Source organism: Choloepus didactylus, chromosome X, assembly GCF_015220235.1.
Source record: "Choloepus didactylus isolate mChoDid1 chromosome X, mChoDid1.pri, whole genome shotgun sequence".
Classification (NCBI taxonomy): domain Eukaryota; kingdom Metazoa; phylum Chordata; class Mammalia; order Pilosa; family Megalonychidae; genus Choloepus; species Choloepus didactylus.
Window position 1 is genome coordinate 191,307,419 of NC_051334.1, and position 17,719 is coordinate 191,325,137.

Below are 17,719 nucleotides of genomic sequence, written 5' to 3' on the forward strand. Positions count from 1 at the left end.
CTGAGAGACTGTTGGTGCTGGTGCTGGGAGGGACTCAGGAGGAAGCTGTGGAAGTTTGGGGGCTGGCTAACCCCATGGAGGACTGGGAGCTGGGACCCCACTGTTGGAGGGATGGCAGCCACGGCAGGCCCCTGAATGCCCAGGGCCCGTGGGGCAGGTTGCCAGGGCCGAGTTCCTCTCCCAGGCCTCTAAGCTTTGAGTCTTGCCTTCAGATGCAGCAGAGGGTCAAGGTAAAGAGCAGCTTTGTTTTGTTCATTCTTCCTCTTCTGCTTTGGCCTTGGCACTCATTGTGCAGCCCCACCCCACCCTCCCTGGCATCCATGCTCTCTGTCACCACTTGTCGTCCCCCTCCACGTCCCTGGCACTCCCCAGCCCGGCTGAGCACCACCAGCTCTTAGTTTTTCCTGTACGTGTGTGTGTGTGTGTGTGTGTGTGTGTGAGAGAGAGAGAGAGAGAGAGAGAGAGAGAGAGAGAGAGAATGCCACCTGCCAGACCCTCTGTCCCCAGGCCGGGCTGGGGCTGGGTTTGGGGATGCATGGGGTGAGGGGAGGCTGGGACTCAGATGCCCACCAGCTGGGACGGTCCACCCCAGGGCGGCTCCCAGCCGGTCACCACCTGCTGAAGAGTGCATGCTGTTCGTGGGCGTATCTGGCATCCTGCCCCAGCCCGTCGGCCACCAGGGAAGGCAGGCGAGGAGCCCAGGGGTGACTTTCGTGGTGCAGGGAGGGGTGGCTGTGAGGCCTGCAGGCAGGTGTGGGTTTGTGGCGGCCAAGAGCCTGCAATTTGGCTAATATGCCTGGCTCTGCTAAGGCTGCAGTCCCCGGATCATCCAGGGAGGTGACCCATGGACTCTTGGCTTTCCCCAAGCAGAAGGTGCCACCTGCACCTTGAGTGCAGGGGTGAGGAGGGTGCTTTGGAAAGAGGTGGGTGCCCTCCCCACTGCGAGCCCCCTCAGCCCGTCTCTCCCCTGCCCCCCACATCCGTCACTCATGCAGTGCTTGGCTCCCTCTGCACCCCCAGAAGCCCCCTTGCTGCCCTAAAGGGATGGGGCCGTGGACGCCTGGCAGTGACTCGGGAGTTCACCGAGGGGCCCACGTCTGACCCTGCCCTTTGCTTGCAGAGGGCCTCAACGCTGACTACGTGAAGGGGGAGAACCTGGAAGCTGTCGTGTGAGGAGCGGCAAGGTGAGGGCGCCTTGTCACCGTCCCTGTCTCCAGGATTTCCAGCCGAGTGCAGGGCTGCAGGGCCCCAGGGGACTCCTGTGGGACTCGGGTCCCTTCCCTCCGCTCGTGGAGTCCTAGGTGTCACCACCCGGGGGCATCTTTCCACCTGGTTCTGTCACCTTTTGATCTGAAGATTGCCCAAAGGCAGGAGGGAACTTGGTTAAAACACAGACTCCTTTATGAAAATCCATGTCCCTCTGTTCTGCTTTGCTAATGCTGCCCTTTTTGCAAAACACCAGAGATGGACTGGCTTTTATAAAGGGGGTTTACTTGTTTACACAGTTACAGTCTTAAGGCCATAAAGTGTCCAAGGTAAGGCATCAGTAATCAGGTACCTTCACTGGAGGATGGCCAATGGCGTCCGGAGAACCTCTGCTAGCTGGGAAGGCACATGGCTGGCGTCAGCTTGCTCCCAGGTGCATTTCAAAATGGGGTTCTCCAAAATGTCAGCACCAGCTTTCAACAGCCTTCTTCAAAATGTTTAAGTTCAGCAGCGAGCTCCTTCTGTCTGAGCACTTATAGGGCCAGTGATCTAATCAAGGCCCACTCTGAATGGGCGGGGCCACACCTCCATGGAGATTAATCTAATCAGAGTCATCACCCATAGTTGGGTGAGTCACATCTCCATGGAAACAACCTAATCAAAGGATTCCAGCCTAATCGACACTAATATGTCTGCCCCCCCAAGACTGCATTAAAGAACATGGCGTTTTGGGGAACATAGTACATTCAAACTGGCACACCTTCCCTCCACTGTCCCCCTCTCTCCCTCCCACTTCCATGGTCAGGAGCTGTCAGCATGTTGCATGGGTGCTCAGAGACGGGCACCATTTGCCATGTGCGGGGCCTGGTTGTCTGGCAGTGAGGCACCAAACAGGTTAAAAGATCCCTGGGTTGAAATGTGGAAAAGCTGCCTGTCTGGTAGCATTGAGTCTGGCAGCCGCCATCGAGGGGCACATCCCACAGGCCAGGTACTGTGCTGAGGGCTTAGTTAAAATGACCGCCCCAGCAGCCCTGTAAGGAGCACCCCCATTTTTCCAATGAGGAAACAAGGTTGTTTTCCCGTCCTGCCCATTGCCCTCCCCTCTCCCCTCGGCCCACCTGGAACTCTGCTCTTGGGGTCTGGGTGTGGGGTGGGGGGCAGAAGGCAGGGGGAGGTGGCCCAGGGCGCCACAGGAAGGGGACCCAGGCTTCCACCTCCACCTGTGCAGGCCAGAAACGCATCCCTGGTGATATTAAGGCCTTTTTTTTCCCAGTGAAGCATCCAGCCACCACGGATTGCAGCCCCAGCGAAGGCGCCCGGCCGCTGACGCTTGTGACCAGCTCCCTATTTCATTTGGACCCACGGCTGCTGTGCTGCTCTGCTGATGTCCTTGGCTTCTCATTGCTCTACATTTTCCAGAGGGGCTCCTGGTGTTTGTGAGTTTGGTGTTGATGCCCACCCAGCCCCAGATGCTCCGGGCAGACTTGGTGCTGGGGGTGGATGGTGAGGAAGGAGGCACCAATGATGAAGGGACGGAGCTTAGTGTGACCTGTGTACCCCACAATTGGCAAATCGTGGCCCCAAGGTGCCCCCACCCCTGCCAGGAGGGACCCAGTCGGCACCCAGCACCACCGCACCCCAGCACCCCGGACTGCTTTCTTTAAGTTACAAGCTCTACATTGCTGGGCTTCCAGAGAGCTGGTCCAAGTGGAAGCTTTTCCATTCTTTCAGTGCAAACATGGCATCTCACAACTGCCTGGAGAGTTTAGGAATCTTCCGGATAAGTAGGAGACTGTGACTTTCAGGCCTGATTCCCAGTTGTGGGCTTGGGGCTGACATTACAGTTTCCAGGAATCATTTATTCATTGTAACTTAGTTTTATGTTGGGCACAGGGGTAGGGGGTACTCACCCTCCCCCCATATATGTTCTCATCTGAGAAACAAAAGCTACAGAAGCAAGCTTCTTTGTGCAAAAATGCGTTGGGGGCGAGGCGTGGGAGGTAAAGGTCTTTCCTTGGTTTAGTGAAACACCCATGACTGGGAAACCTCAGAACCCAGGGGCTGGCTCCTCGCCTGGCCCCAAGCTGTCTGGATTGGGCTGGGGCATTCCTGGAATGTTCTCTTTGGCCCACAGGCTTCCCTCATGTCTGCTAAGCTGGGATGAGGTGACTCCGACTTCCTAAGGAAGCCAATTAAATGAGAACAGACCCCACCATTTATATAATGCATGCCTCACACGTTCGTTTTAGCAGTTGTTTTATGAATGTCTTGTAGAACGGTAGGTAATTATAGTGCTGCTCGGCCCATGGATCCCAGACATACTAGAATTCTGTGTCTGGGAGTGGGGCCCGAGCGCTGAGCGGACACCTCTGGGAGTCACCGGGAAGGAAGGCGAACATGGCCTTGGCGAGGGAGGCACTGCTTCCAAGAGCTGCCTGTTTCCAGGGACTCCCACCCTCACTGGCCACACGGTATATGACGTGTCCACTTTCTCCTTACAATGAGGCTTGTCTGATAGTAAAGACCTCGACATCCTGCAGCTGTGATGTAAAATAAAAAGTCTCCGCAAAGCCTTGTCTCGGTAGCACTGCCTTCTGGGGAAAGGGCCCCCTTTCGCTGTTCCATAGCCACTGTGGTGCCTTCTGCACGAAGCCCACAGCCTGGCACCTAGACACACATAGACGGTAGCACCCAGTGACTGGACACGCCTCCTGCAGTGCACTCGTCCCGACACATACTGGGGTGCTGGGGCCTGTGGACACACAGGGGGCTCTGGCTGTGGCTGTGTGTCCATCTGAAAGTTGCACTGGCCAGCGGGGACCTGCCAAAGGTGATTGGGGAGATGAAGTGTTTGCAGTAAGAAGTCTGAGCACATGCAGCGACGGCCTCGTGGCCGTGTGGGGGGCCTGGAGCGGAGGCCACGCGGGTTGGCATTTGCACCTGCTCGAGGAAGAACTGGAGCCTGATCTCAGAACCCCTTGTGTAGCATCTTCTGTGCTTGTGTTTCAGTGTGACTTGTACACTAATCTGTTTGCATTAAATAAATCAGACCCTAACAGATTGCTGTATTCTGATGCTGTTGAGGCTCTTCTTTTGCCAAGCAAAGCTGTTTTTCCCTGAAGTGTTGCATGAGCTGGAGCCAACCACACTCCCCGTCTCCCCAGCCCCAGGTGTTTCTCTAGAAGATTAGCATCCTTGCCCTCACCCCATCTGTTGACAGCCTGGTGCCAGGGCTTCCAGGGGGCAGCCAGGCCATGACCATATTGGACCAAGAAGACTAAAGTGTGGAGGGCTGGGGTGGGACGGAGGCAGGAGCAGAGTGGCCTGTGGGCTGAAGCGCCGCCTCCTCAGCACCTCGCGGCTTGGCATGGCGACCGAGGAGCAGCAGGGACACAAGGCACTGGGCACTGGTTGGCGGGTGATCATGTTGACGTCACATGGCATTTTCATGCCAAACCAGGCTTGTAGCAGAAGACACCCGAGTCCTCCAAGTCCCAGCCCCTGTGTGAGTCTTCCTGAAGTCCCCTGTGGTCCTTTTAAAAATGGGTGGCCCGCAGGAAGTGGACATGGGGAGGGCCTGGATGCTTCTTGAGAAATCTAGCCACCATCACCCGCCTGTCCCGCCCTAGAGGATGCTGTGTCATCTCCAAATTGACAATCAGCCATACTGATGATTCAGTAAACAACATAATCATGTAAATGCACTTTACATACATTTGCTACACCTGGTGCATAGTAGTACTTAGTACATGTTATTTTACTATTACTAATTTTCCCCAAAGGCAAAAATCTACCACAATTCTTTAAAAAGAGAGCCAACAGAAAAGACCACGGGGCAGACATATTATCAATTTAATTATAGTTCAAAATACAGTGCATCAGACGAGGCAAACACAATACTGTACCAATTGTTTAAAACCCGAACCGTAAAGGTTTTACATTCTAGTACACTTAAATAAAACCGAAAAAAGAAAGGCTTAGGCAACAAAACTCTACTTCAAGTTGTTTTAGAGACTCAGTTCTGTTCTAGGAACATACAAAGGAACATAGTCTGTTGTGCTTCTTTACGTCACATGGGAGCTGCTGGGGGTCCCTCTGTCCCCCGGTTGTGCCTTTGACAGTCCTAGTGCAGCTTTCTTGGGAAAAACTGGGAAATGTTCCCATTTTAAAAATCAATGTATAAAATCATCTGCTTTCTCCATCCATAGATAAGCTTTCGTATATGCTCAGAGCATAAATTAAAAACTAATTTCAATTACACTAGGATTTAGAAACAAATCACCCAGATGATAAAAAATGAGAATTGAGTTTAGATTATCAAATTATCTGTAAGAAATATTTCTGATATCTTCAGGATAATTTTCTATAAGAATTAGAAGGTTCCAAGGTGAAGCAACGTCTATTCTCTAAGTATTTGCCTGTAAAAAAACTTCTTTAAGAATATATCCTCAAGAATCAGGTCACTGTGTAGGGTTTAGCATGGTGTCCCGTAACCAGAAGCCAACCAGGTGACCTTACAGTGCACTTGTCCTCGGGTCTGACTTGGGGAGCTCCTGGCGTGGGGCCCAGAGGCAGGTGAGGAGGTAACGTATCCCCATAAACGACCGTCCTCAAGTCTTGTTTGAAAGATACCACAAAGAAGTGAGCAGGTGTGCTGGGAGATAGTTGCTCATGCAATACGGTTAAGCACTACCTCCTGGAGCAGCTACTCTAAACATATAAAAGGACATAGGAAAATAAAGGCATGTTTCTCTTTTTTAAAAATACCTTATATGTATACAACAGTAATTGGTACAGGGGGACCCCCTTTGTGAAGAGAAATGTAGAAAGATGGCAATGTTCTGTCTTCCCTCACCATATACTTAGTTTAAAAACAGTTTTCAAGTTGTAGCAAACGGCCTAAGGAAGCGCCGTGGCTGGCCGAGGTGGTCTTGGAGTGAGAGGGTTTGTCTTGAATGAAGCACTGAAGGTGGAAATGAAATCTCAGTATTGCACTGGGTTCACCCTGGTTTCTCCAAGGCAGCCTGAGTGCCAGAAGGTGGGTCCCCGGGGTCTGTGACAGCTGGGCCCCTTCAGGGCCTGGTTGTTGACGGGACGCACTTGGTGAAAGGGGCTCCGCGGGAGCTGCACCCATCCGCACAGACGGATCCTGGAGCAAGGGCCACCCAGCCGCGGAGGGTGCCGGGCCTATCCTAGAAGACAAGATCACAAGCAACAGCGACAGCGGCCATCGCCAGGCCCCGTGCCTTAGCCAGCCGGGGCCGGTGGGCCTGCCCTTCAGACGGAAGTGTGGACCGGGGTGGCCGCGTGGGACGGCGAGGAGCCCCCTTCGGACGAGGACGAGATGGAGCGCGCGGCCACCTCCCGCTGCAAGTCCTCCACGCGCTTCTGCAGCTCGGCCCGCACGGCCAGCAGCTCCTTGAGATTCTGGTGAATCGGCATCTGGGGCGGGGGACAGACAGAGCTGCGCTTAGGGCCCTGGCAGCTGTTTGCATTCCCACGCGGGGGCACTTCCCAGGGATTTCAAAGCCCAGACCCCGTGTCTGTCCAAGGTGTCCTCAGTCGCTGAGGGGGGTTCTCAGGAGAGGACGAGCTGCCCAATCCCCTGTCTTGGCTACCTCTGTCCGTAACTGTGCACTTCTATAAACAGCTCTGCCAGAAGAAGTACTTCTGCTAACTCAAGACTATGAACAACTTAAAGCCGTGTGCATTTTGCTCCCTCAGCAGAGAAGCTTGTGAAGCAGGCCCCGGCGTGGCGGGCAGGAGCCCCAGGAGTGGGTGCTGCCGCGGAGACTGGGGGGCCCTGGTGGGCACAGGTCCTTCCTTCTGCCCTCCGCTCCCTGGAGAACCACCGCATTTCCTCACCCCCATGATCCTTACTCGTTTCAACCCACCCAGGGCTATCAGAGAGATGAGAAGGGTTTTCCTGGGGGCCTGTGGGCTGCCCTGCCCCCTGTTCTCCAGCCACAGCACCCCTCCCTCCCTCAGCTCACAAGCTGTGCTGGCACCTGCAGGCGGCTGGAGCGGACACCCAGCTCTTTCCCCACAGAGCTCCTGGAGGTGCTCAGCAGGCACAAGGTAGGGTCCAGGGGCTCCCCCAGCCTCTGCTCCTCCTGGCCCACCACCCCCCAGGCCGCCCTGCACACAGCAGCAAGGAAGCCCGGGCAGCTCAGGGGACCCCCTTAGCCCTCCACTGGCTTCTTCCCGCGGTCCTGGGAAGAACATCCACTCCCTTGACCTTGGCCTCAAGGCCCTGCACGGTCTGGCCCAGCCTGCTGCTCTGCCTCCCCCTCACCAGTTCCTGCCTCCACTCCTCTCGCTCGTTCCAGAATCTTCCAGCTTGGGAAAGTGCTAAGCAGGTGCACATCCTTGAGCCTCTCCTAACACTGTCCCTTCTAACTGGAGCCCTCTCCTCCCACCCTCTTCCCCACAGCCTCCACTGTGCCCTGTGGACATGGCACCAGAGTGGGCTATGCGTTGACGGGCCCCGTGGTGACCAGCCCTCAGGGGGGCTGAGAGACACAGGAGAGCCAGAGGGAGGGCAGCAGGTGGCCAGTGGCCAGTGCCAGGAAGGTCAAGGACAAACTGAGCATCTGGCAGCCCCAGGAGGAAAGGAGGGGACAGGAACATTGAGTTTCATGGTGAAGGCCTCAAAAGGCTAGAAAAAATTTTGCTGTGGATCCCAGAAGCCACACTGAGGTGGGCATGAGCTGCCCTCTGGCCCTTCCAGACCCATCCAGTATTTTCCCCTGTGGGCATCAACACCCAGGCAGGAGGCCAGGGCTGGGTGAGAGCAGGGCTGCTCCAAGGCAAGGCGTCCCTTCACAGCCCCACCCCTCTGCCAGCAGCCAATCTGGCCTCCTCTTCCTCAGAGGAAAGGGCCTTTCCTCCCTGTCCTCCCCCCTTCTCATCTACCTCCCCCTTCCCCCCTCATCCTGCCTGGCTCAGTCCCCTCACTGGACATCCACACCAGCCCTCACCAGCCCTTCATCTGACTCCACCACGACCCAGCTGCCCCCAAGGCTCTGTGTGCCCAGCACCTAGGAGGTGTCCCACCCTGGTGCATTTAGGATAAAAGCGAGGCCCGCTGGCTCACTTTCTCGGTTGTCCCTTCTGCGGTTTACGGCTTTATGGTCTGTCTTCCCTGGGGTACAACAGGCGGAGCAGGAGCTGCCCAGGGGAGAGCTGAGCAGAGCCTGAGCCGCCGGCAGCGGGCACAGTTGGGGGGAAGCTGGGGAAGCTGACGGCAGACTGCAAGGCAATGCTCAAGGGGAAGGAGCTGGGAGCTGGGAAAGCTGCTGCCCCACCGAGGGCCTTCTGCACATGCTTGCCGATTCAAAAGCGAGTGCCCCCTCAAACTCAATTCTCATTCCAGAGAGGACCCAACCTGGTAACAAGCAGTTGTTGTGCCAGGGACCTACCCTTGTGGAGGGCGAAGTCTAAAGGGGGAGGCAAAGGCAAATCAATTAGAAAGGTAAACTGGGAAATCTGAGGCTGTATATGTGTTACCAGAATAGACAGAAACCCAAAGCCACAGATCCAACATGAAGAGTGAAGCCTGATGTAAACCATGGAGGTCAGTGAACAATGTAATTATAACAGTTATGATTATCATTTGGGCGTGGAGGGCAGGCCTGAGGGAGCGGTGTGGGGAGAGCCTGGAATGGCTGGGCACGGGGCTGAGGGGAAAGAGCTCCGGGAGGCCGAGGGAGGCACGTTTCAGGCTCCTGGCCTGCAGGGGAGGTGGGCTGGGGAATGGGCAGGGCCTGGCTGGAGTGCCTGGGGATTCTGCAGATGAGCCAGGGGGACAGATCTGGCTTGGCCCTGGAGTCACAAAGAGCACCCCCTTTGGTTGTTCTTTGGGTGCTGGAGTGCACTAGTTGGACAGGAAGCAGAGAGTCGCCATCACATGAGGTGAGCAGGGAGGAGGGCCCAGTCAGGGGAGGCTCCAGGTGTGGGCAGGATGGAAGGTGGCCAGCCCTGCTCTCTGAGTCCAGGGCCTGGCCAACAAGCACAGGTGGGGACACGAGGTGGCCAGAGGGCCACTCAGATTTGGGGGAGTCGGGAGGGCTGGGCAGGCTCTCCCAGGATGGGTGAAGGGGGTGCAGGCAGAGACGCAGGGAGGGTGTACTGAAGAAGCACCAGGACGCCTTCCCCCAGCCCCTGCCAGCCCTCCTCGTGCAAAGTCAGTGCTGCCCTCCCCTTCTGGACCCTCCTGCAGAGGGGGTGAGAGAACTGCATTTGCTCTACTCCAACTGCCCTCACCTAGACCAGTTTCTGCAAGCAGGGCTGGTAGGAGTAACTTGGGGCCGTGTGTGCGGAATGGACGCTTCCTGGGAAGGGCACAGATCTGAGTGCTCGTGTGGGTGCTTTGGAGAGACCAGGCCTGACTGCTAACCCTAATTGGCATGAGCAGGAGGATGGAACACTTGCAATTACTTAATGGCTTCCCGGCTGCAAATAAAATTGAAAACCTGTATTTGAAAGATTGACCGAAGAACATCACAAAATGTGTACTACTTGCTTGTTTTCATGGGGGAAAAAGCCAAAATTGTGACTCTCCAGCCTCAGGTGCTCTTCAATAAAGAAAATAGTTTACAATGTAAAAGTTAGCATTTTCACTACAGAAAACACACAAACCAAACTCGGGTTGGCAGTTAGCAGCGTGCTCTGGCAACCTGACAGCTGAAGGCCTTTAACAGCCATTTCTTTGTATCGCTGTGGAAGTGCTGCCTGCAACTTACAGTGAAAGCACGGAACCAAGTCAGACTTGGCAGAACCACATCTCAGGAGCTGCCGCTCCCTACTTCCACCCTGGAAGGGGGGCACTGAGAAGAAGCCACGCAGTGGGCTGGCCCACGGAAGGTGGCCCCACAGAAAAGCTCCACACCTGCTTCGGGTTCACCTTCAGAGCACCCGCCTCCTGCTTGCAGGACCCTGGAATGGGGAACACCAAGCCAAGCAGCAGGGACCCTGGTGGGGAAGTGGGGGGAGCTGACCCACAGGGGCCACTCCTGCAGGGCATTCTCAAGTCAATTCCCAGGGCCTCGTGGGCCAGCCAGCCACATCAGGAACAGAAGCCGACCCCCAGTGGTAAACTGCGGGGAGCTTCAGGTTGGGGGAATGTCTGGGCCGGCTGGGCCATGGAAGGTCTCCTCCGGAAGGTTCCCCCAGTGCACCAACTATGGGCAGGGGGATACTTCTGGTGCCAGAGGATGTGGGGGCCTGGGTGGTGGAGCAGGGAGGAGGCAAAGGCACAGGGGGGGCCAGGGGAGGAAATGACTTCTGCAGCTACGTTCCATGGGACAAATTAAACAAACAGGAAGGATTCTGGGAAAGAAGAGGCAAGTGATGCTGAGCTTGGGCTATGGAGTCAGAGAAAAGGAGTGGGCAGTGAAAAGCCAGAGCCTGCAGCCAGCAGGGAGGGAAGGTGGGGAAAGAGCCTGCCTCAGTTCAGATTCTGGCCTCTGCCAGGGCGAGTGTGGCTCGGAGACGGAAGCACCTGGACATGACTGAGGAGGGGCGGATTTGAGGGTCTGCAGAGGCCTTGCATGTCCTCTGGTTATGGAAGCAGTTGGTTAAACAAGGCCCTGGCAAGACAATCCTGGTGGACGGCCAGCTAAACCTTAAGAGTAGTAAAACACAAAAGGAAACTCAGCCGTACGGCCTTCCTCCAGCTGCCCCCAACCCAGCACAGGCACACCCGGGCAACCTTGTGGAGGAGAGTGGGGGATGGGGGTGGGGCCAAACCCAGGCGAAGTAAGGATTAGGGGAGCACCTGGGAACCCTGACGGGTGGGGTGCTCAAAAGGCACACCCCAGCCCAGTGGTCTGGAGCCTGCTTTGGACCCTGTGGCGGGAGGGGGGACACTCTAGGCACCTTCAGCAGTGGCCGAGAGGATTGACTCTAACCCAGCAAGTGGGGTCTGGGTCAGTGGGGAGCGGGGGACCTGCGGAACGCAAGCTGAACCCCAGAAGGCGAGGGAAGAGGACCTTCAGCTTTAGCTGGAAAGAAAGACATGCTCTTTTGAAAAGAAGAAAAAAAAAAAGATACCTGAGGTCTCATTCGTGGATTCCATCGTACATAATAGTTTACCCATAATTCCAAATGACTCAGACTAGCAACAGGATATAACACGTGGTTTTCATAATTCACAAAGAAGGGATTCGAAAATTCATCTAGCTGGCTATTGATATAAGACCATAAAGATATAGTCTTCGTATATACATCCTGAAAAATAAAAATGGAACACACCAAGATAAATTCAACTTTCTTTCATATCCTCAAGTATTAGTATTACATAGAGAAAAAAATAACCTCAATAATGAAATGAATTTAAACACTGGAAAATTCCGGAACATTTACTAAGCACCCACCCATCCCACCTTATGGCAGGCATGGCCAAATGTTGGGATGACATGAAAAGACACATTGGATAACATCCAGGGAAAACTTTTGCTGAGGTCAGGTCGTATCCGGCCAATGTCCGTGGGCAGACAGAGCAAGAACTTTCTAACAATCACAGGATGATGGCATTACAAGATCTAGGCCCATCAGTAACATATTCATTTTTGATCCCAGTTTAGAGTTTGCTTTTGTGACTCATAATGTTAAGGAGTGTGGGTAGGGTTTACAGTTTCACTGGAGAATCTTGGCCACCTCATGGCAAGTTTTTTAATTTTTCTTCAATGCTTTATTTAGAGACATAAATACATCATTAAATTATTACAATCCCCCCCCTAATTTTACAATACACTGTTTAGAATCACTGTAACTATTTGCATTGCTCATCTGAAAGAACACACCCAAACTCATGTGGCCTGGTGGGGCAGGAATACATTAAATGTGAATCGGTCACAATGACAATGTCAAAACGAGAAAATGGCAAGGCCAAGAAACCTTTTCTACCATTCTGCATGCTAGCCAGCTGACTTCCTCATAAGCCATCTAAATACAGGAACATTCTATTATGGCCCTGTGCCAGTTTGAATGAATTATGTCCCCCAAAACTCCATTATCTTTGATGAAATCTTGTGTGGGCAGACTTACCAGCGTTGATTAGATTGTAATTTGTTGAGTGTTTCTGTGAAGATGCGCCCCACCCAACTGTGAGTGATAACTTTGACTGGATAATTTCCATGGAGGTGTTACCCCACCCATTCAGGGTGGGTCTGAGTTGAATCACTGGAGGCATATAAATGAGCTGACAAAGAGAAGGAACTCAGTGCAGCTGTGAGTGACATTTTGACGAGGAGCTACAGCCAAGAGGGACACTCTGAAGAATGCCCAGGAGTTGAGAGAGGAGCCGCGGTTTGAAGACGGCTATTGAAAGCAGACTCTTGCTCCAGAGAAGCTGAGAGAGGACAAATGCCCCAAGAGCAACTGAGAGTGACATTTTGAAGAGAAGATGCGGCCTAAAGAGGAAGGTCCTGGGAGAAAGCCATTTTGAAACCAGAACTTGGAGCAGACGCCAGCCACGTGCTTTCCCAGCTAACAGAGGTTTTCCTGACACCATTGGCCACCCTCCAGTGAAGGTACCCGATTGTTGATGCGTTACTGTGGACATTTTATGGCCTTAAGACTGTAACTGTGTAACCAAGTAAACCACCTTTTTATAAAAGCCAGTCCATCTCTGGTGTTTTGCATTCCAGCAGCATTAGCAAACTAGAACAGGCCCTTTTGTTTTTAATATAATAATTCAAGGGAATTAGAATAGCCAAAACAATCTTGAAAAAGAACAAAGTTGGAGGACTCATACTTCCCGATTTTGAAGCATACTATAAAGCTACAGTCATCAGACAGTGTGGGCCTGGCACAAGGAGAGACAAAGAGACCAGTGACTAGAACTGAGTCCAGAGAGAGACCCACACTTCCATGGTCAACTGATTTTCAGCAAGGGGAAAGAACAGTCTCTGACAAATGGTGCTGGACAACTGGATCCACAAGTGAAAGAATGAAGTTGGACTACTTCACATCATATATGAAAATTAAATCAAAATGGACCATCGACCTAAATACACAGGCTAAAAGTAGACAACTCTAGAAGAAAAAACAGGAGCAAATCTTTGACACCTTGGACTGGGCAATGGTTGCTTAGGTCACCACAGGCACAAGCAATAAAAGCAAAAGTAGATTAATTGGACTTTATCAAAATTAAAGCTTTTGTGCTTCAAAAGACACCATTAAGAAAGTGAAAAGACAGTCCATGAAATTCAAGAAAGCGTTTGTAAATCAAATATCTGATAAGGGACTTGAATCTAGAATACGTGAAGAACTCTTACAACTCAAGAACAAAAATTCAAATAGCCCAACTAAAAATTGGGCCAAGGATCTGAATAGACATTTCTCCAAAGAAGATACACAGATGGCCAATGAGCACATGAAGAGATGCTTAAAACCATCGTTAGTCATTAAGAATAGTCAAATCAAAGCCACAACGAGATACCACTTTACACCTATTACCTACCAAGATGGCTAAAATAAAAGACTATAATAAGTCGCTGAGGATGTGGAGAAATTGGAACCCTCATACATTTCTGGTGGGAATGTAAAATGGTGCAGCTGCGTTGGAAAACAGTCTAGTAGTTCCTCAAAAAGTTAAACATAGAACTACCAGATGAGCCAGCCATTCTACTCCTAGGTATGTATCCAAGAAAAATGAAAATGTATGTGCATGCAAAAGCTTGTATATGAATGTTCATAGCAGCCTTATTCAAAATAGCCAAAAAGTAGAAACAACCCAAATGTCCATTAATGGATGAATGGATAAATAAAATGTGGTGTATCCATAGAATGGAATATTATTCAGCCATCAGAAGAAATGAGGTACTGATAATGTTCTACAATGTGGATGAAGCTTGAAAACATTCTGCTAAGTGGAAGAAGCCAGTCACAAAAAGTCACATATTGTATGAATGCACTGATATGAAATGTCCAGAGTAGGCAAATCCATGGAGACAGAAAGGAGATGAGTGGGTGTCAGGGGCTGGGGGGAGGGGAGCACAGAGAGTGACTGCTAATGGGGATGGAGTTTCTTTTTGGGGTGATGTAAATTTCATGAAGTGAGATAGTGATGATGGTTGCATAATCTTGTGAATATATTAAAATTATTGACTTTATACTTCAAAAGGGCAAATTTTATGGTATGTGAATTAAATCTCAATAGAGGGGATATTGTTTTAAAAAGAGTAAGTTTGGCAAAAAAAATGGATAAAAACATATAGGCTCAGATTCTACATATGAACTTCACTCTTTTATTGCTTTGTTAAATGGCTTTATCAATACAAATTCATATACCATAAAATTCACCGTCTATAATTAACATATACACGTATGCATATGTATATAGTAAGAGGTTAACAGGGCCCCATCACGCTAGGCCTGTAGGAGTGTGGATTTTAGCCTAAATGCAATGGGAAGCCACGGGAAGATTTCAAGTAGGGGAGAATGAGGTTCTTGGCTAATCTACGGACTTTCATTTCCAAGGCCTCCAAATGACCTTCTGTCCAACACCACAGAGAATTCAAAGCAGAATCACGTCATCACACACCAGTTGATGTGAGACGATGGGGGCTTGACCTAGGCTTGTAGCTGTAAAATGGTAAGAAGTGGCCAGATTAGGCCTATCTTTTGGCGACAGGGCCAGCAGTACCGGCGGATGGACGAGATGGGGTGGTGGGGGTGAGGGCGAGGGCAGAACGAGGCCAACCCCCGTGTATTTGGCAGTAAAAGAAGAGACTGTGGGCAAGAAGAGGAGTCAGGACCGGGCCCACAAGTGCCCTATTTTAGAAATCAGTGAAAGTGGAAGCCAACCAAAGGAGACCTGGCAGGAGAGGCCAGTGGGGTTCAGGACAACCAGGAGGGTGGGGGTGCAGTCGGCTGGGGTGTGGGGAGATGCTACTCTGAGAGCCAGGCAGGTGGCCAGTGGTACCCCAAATTCTCTATTTTCAAATATACTTCGCCCAAGGGCTATAGTCCTTTTCTATTATCCAGAGGGTGCTTTACACTGTTGTTTTCTGGTACTTCCTCGCTTTTGATCACTTTTCTTTCCTTTATTCCAAAATGAGGAGAAGAGGAAGAGGAGGTGCTGTGCCTTGAGAAGCTTGGTAGCTGCTTCTTTGCCAGCTTGATGGCAAGAAAGTTTAGCTTGCTACCCAGAGTGACAGTTTTGGCTAATCCACAGACTTCATTCTCCAAATGACCTTCTGTCCAACACCACAGAGAATTCAAAGGGGAATCACATTGTCACACACCAAGTAGATTTTGGAGTCTGGGCAGTAGGAAGTACACAAACTTGTTGTTAGTCCAAGGTTTAGTATGGGCCCTACCCCTGAGAGAGCTGGGCCTGCTGGGTCCCAGTCCCCACCTCTACCTGTTCATCAAGGAAGGGGCAGGTGGTGGGAGTGGGAGACCCCTGAGCGAGCATCTAGTCCAACCCGCCATTAACACACAGTTCTGCTCAGTCCTCTTTCTACGGTGGCACTTAATGGGGGAAGGTAAGAGAGAAATAAGGAAAGCAACAGACAAAAATAGAATCACTTACCTCTTTGAATCGCTGTTGTTCACAGTTGCACAAAAAAGTCCCAAAGAGACAGCTATAAAGGTGATCCAAAATTGTAATCAAGAATAGTTCATTGAACTCAAAGGCTGAAGGAAACTTAAATAGAGAGGAAAAATATGGTTTAATTCTAAAGTCCAATTTTTTAAAACAAAGTAATATACTTTTTTGTGAAAGACAGCGATACTGTAACTGGGGATATATCAACGATGAAAAAGAAGCCTGAACCCATGCAGAACTTTTCCATCCACAGTTTCAAGTTCAAGCTTATAGATCTGTCTGAGAAATAACCAGAAGCAACAACACTGGTTGCACTCTGCAATGCCTAAAAAACCTCATATAGCTTCCCTCCACTTCTTGCCACAGTGGAATAAAAGCCCAGATTCATGCTTCCGCCAGAAACAACTAGAAAGCTGGACACAGTAAATGAAACAACTGTTTGCAGTTACTGGCAACAGGTAGCACAGGACTGTGATCCCTGGGAGAAGGGGAAAAAGTGAGGGGAGCCCCTGGTCCCTGCAAGCTTTCTGGGCCATGGAGCAGGGAGGGGAACCCCAGGCACAGCACAACAGCATAGACCAAAGGTGACTCAAAAGAGAGAGACGTTCTGAAAAGTTCTAGATGTGGTAAGGAAATTGAACTGAAAATTAAAAACCTCCTCACAAAGACATCTCCAGGAACACACGTGTAAAAATGCTTACCAATATTTTAGCAAATTGAACCTGGAAATATATGTAAAAAAGGGGGGGGGGGTAGCATGACATGGTCAAGTGGGGTTTATTTCAGGAATGCAAGGTTGCTTTAACATTTGAAAATCAATGTTACAAAACACAACAATAACAAATTTAATTACTGCAATTCACCATATTAACCAAAGAAAGAAAAACTACAGGCTCAACTCAATTGTTGTTTTAGTTAATTCTTAATGGAGTTTTGCAGAATTCCAACTAAGACTGTATTACCATTGCTAGCAGGTTCTAGCCAATACCTGGTATTAGTAGCTGTGGGGAGACAATCTGGAAATGATGCTACCAGGTGCCAGGGTTCCAATTTAAAAACACAGTGAAATATTCATTGATCAACTACAAAAAAAATCACTCTGAATGAAGCAAAGCCAATTAGAGCAAAACCAAACAGAAATACCTAGCATATTCTTATTTAAGTCGCTTTACCTTAAACACCTATTTCCCAATCATAGTGATGTCCACACACTATCATGTCTAATCCTGTCACCTCTAGAGTGACAATCAGGGCAGCTGATAGACAAATTTATTTTGTAGCTGAGCATTATTAATTGATTTTCAATGAGAAACAAGAGCCAATGCAGGACTGTCCAAACTCCACCTGAAAACTTTTCTCACCAGGCTATTAAATTAGCTTATTTAAGGAGTTAGGCTCAATTACCTTGAATGAAGATTTGCCTTTCAAAGAAACAGACAACTCTCCCCTAAGGAGCAGCCCCAATCAGAATGCCACTTCTTCAGAAACCTCTGGAAACTAGCTGTGGTGGTTGCTCTTACCAACATTCTTGTTCTTCGATGGATTAACTCAATGATGTGATGGCTCTGGCTAAAATCCCAACGATGGCTAGAGGCTAATCCTCTCCCCTGTCACCCCACAGCCCTTGAGACTGCCCCTGGCAATTCTGAAGATGGCTTCACAAGCTAAATGGTCCTTTATAGGGCCAAGTAATCTAGGTCCCCATTCCCCAGCATGTACCCAGGCATCTTAGTCATACCCCATTTGTAGATTACTGGCACAACAAAATTTATGAATTTTAAACAAATATATAACAATTACGTATATTTAAGCTCTATCCAATCAAGGAGAGGAATGGAAGATCGAGGGTTTTGCCCTAGATTTTATTTTCAAGCCACGTTAAAATTCATGTGCACAAAAAAGACAGCCAGGCTGTCAAGGCTCTTTAAGTTCTAAGAGTCTTGGTCTCCAGCCCCA

The 17,719-nt window shown here is 50.6% G+C and overlaps 2 protein-coding genes across 9 annotated transcripts in view; one reads left to right on the plus strand and one right to left on the minus strand.

The window, feature by feature from the left end:
* Positions 1-4,266, plus strand: part of CD99L2 (CD99 molecule like 2) — a 109,223-nt gene extending 104,957 nt beyond the window's left edge. Inside the window, exons 9-11 of one of the 4 annotated variants that reach the window (XM_037822365.1) lie at positions 213-230; positions 1,121-1,184; positions 2,480-4,266. In XM_037822365.1, the coding sequence (XP_037678293.1) occupies positions 213-230; positions 1,121-1,173 (71 nt within the window). In that variant the 3' untranslated portion in view covers positions 1,174-1,184; positions 2,480-4,266. The remainder of the gene's footprint in view (positions 1-212; positions 231-1,120; positions 1,185-2,479) is intronic. The other 3 variants (XM_037822366.1, XM_037822367.1, XM_037822368.1) reach the window with 3 other exon arrangements.
* A 769-nt stretch (positions 4,267-5,035) lies between these two features.
* MTMR1 (myotubularin related protein 1) overlaps positions 5,036-17,719 on the minus strand; it is a 57,238-nt gene continuing 44,554 nt past the window's right edge. For 4 of the 5 annotated variants that reach the window (XM_037821085.1, XM_037821089.1, XM_037821086.1 and 1 more), the window contains 3 exons: positions 15,749-15,862; positions 11,260-11,436; positions 6,260-6,648 (listed from right to left, as the gene is read on the minus strand). In XM_037821085.1, the coding sequence (XP_037677013.1) occupies positions 6,484-6,648; positions 11,260-11,436; positions 15,749-15,862 (456 nt within the window). In that variant the 3' untranslated portion in view covers positions 6,260-6,483. Of the gene's footprint in view, positions 6,649-11,259; positions 11,437-15,748; positions 15,863-17,719 lie in introns of all 5 variants that reach the window. The other variant, XM_037821087.1, reaches the window with a different exon arrangement.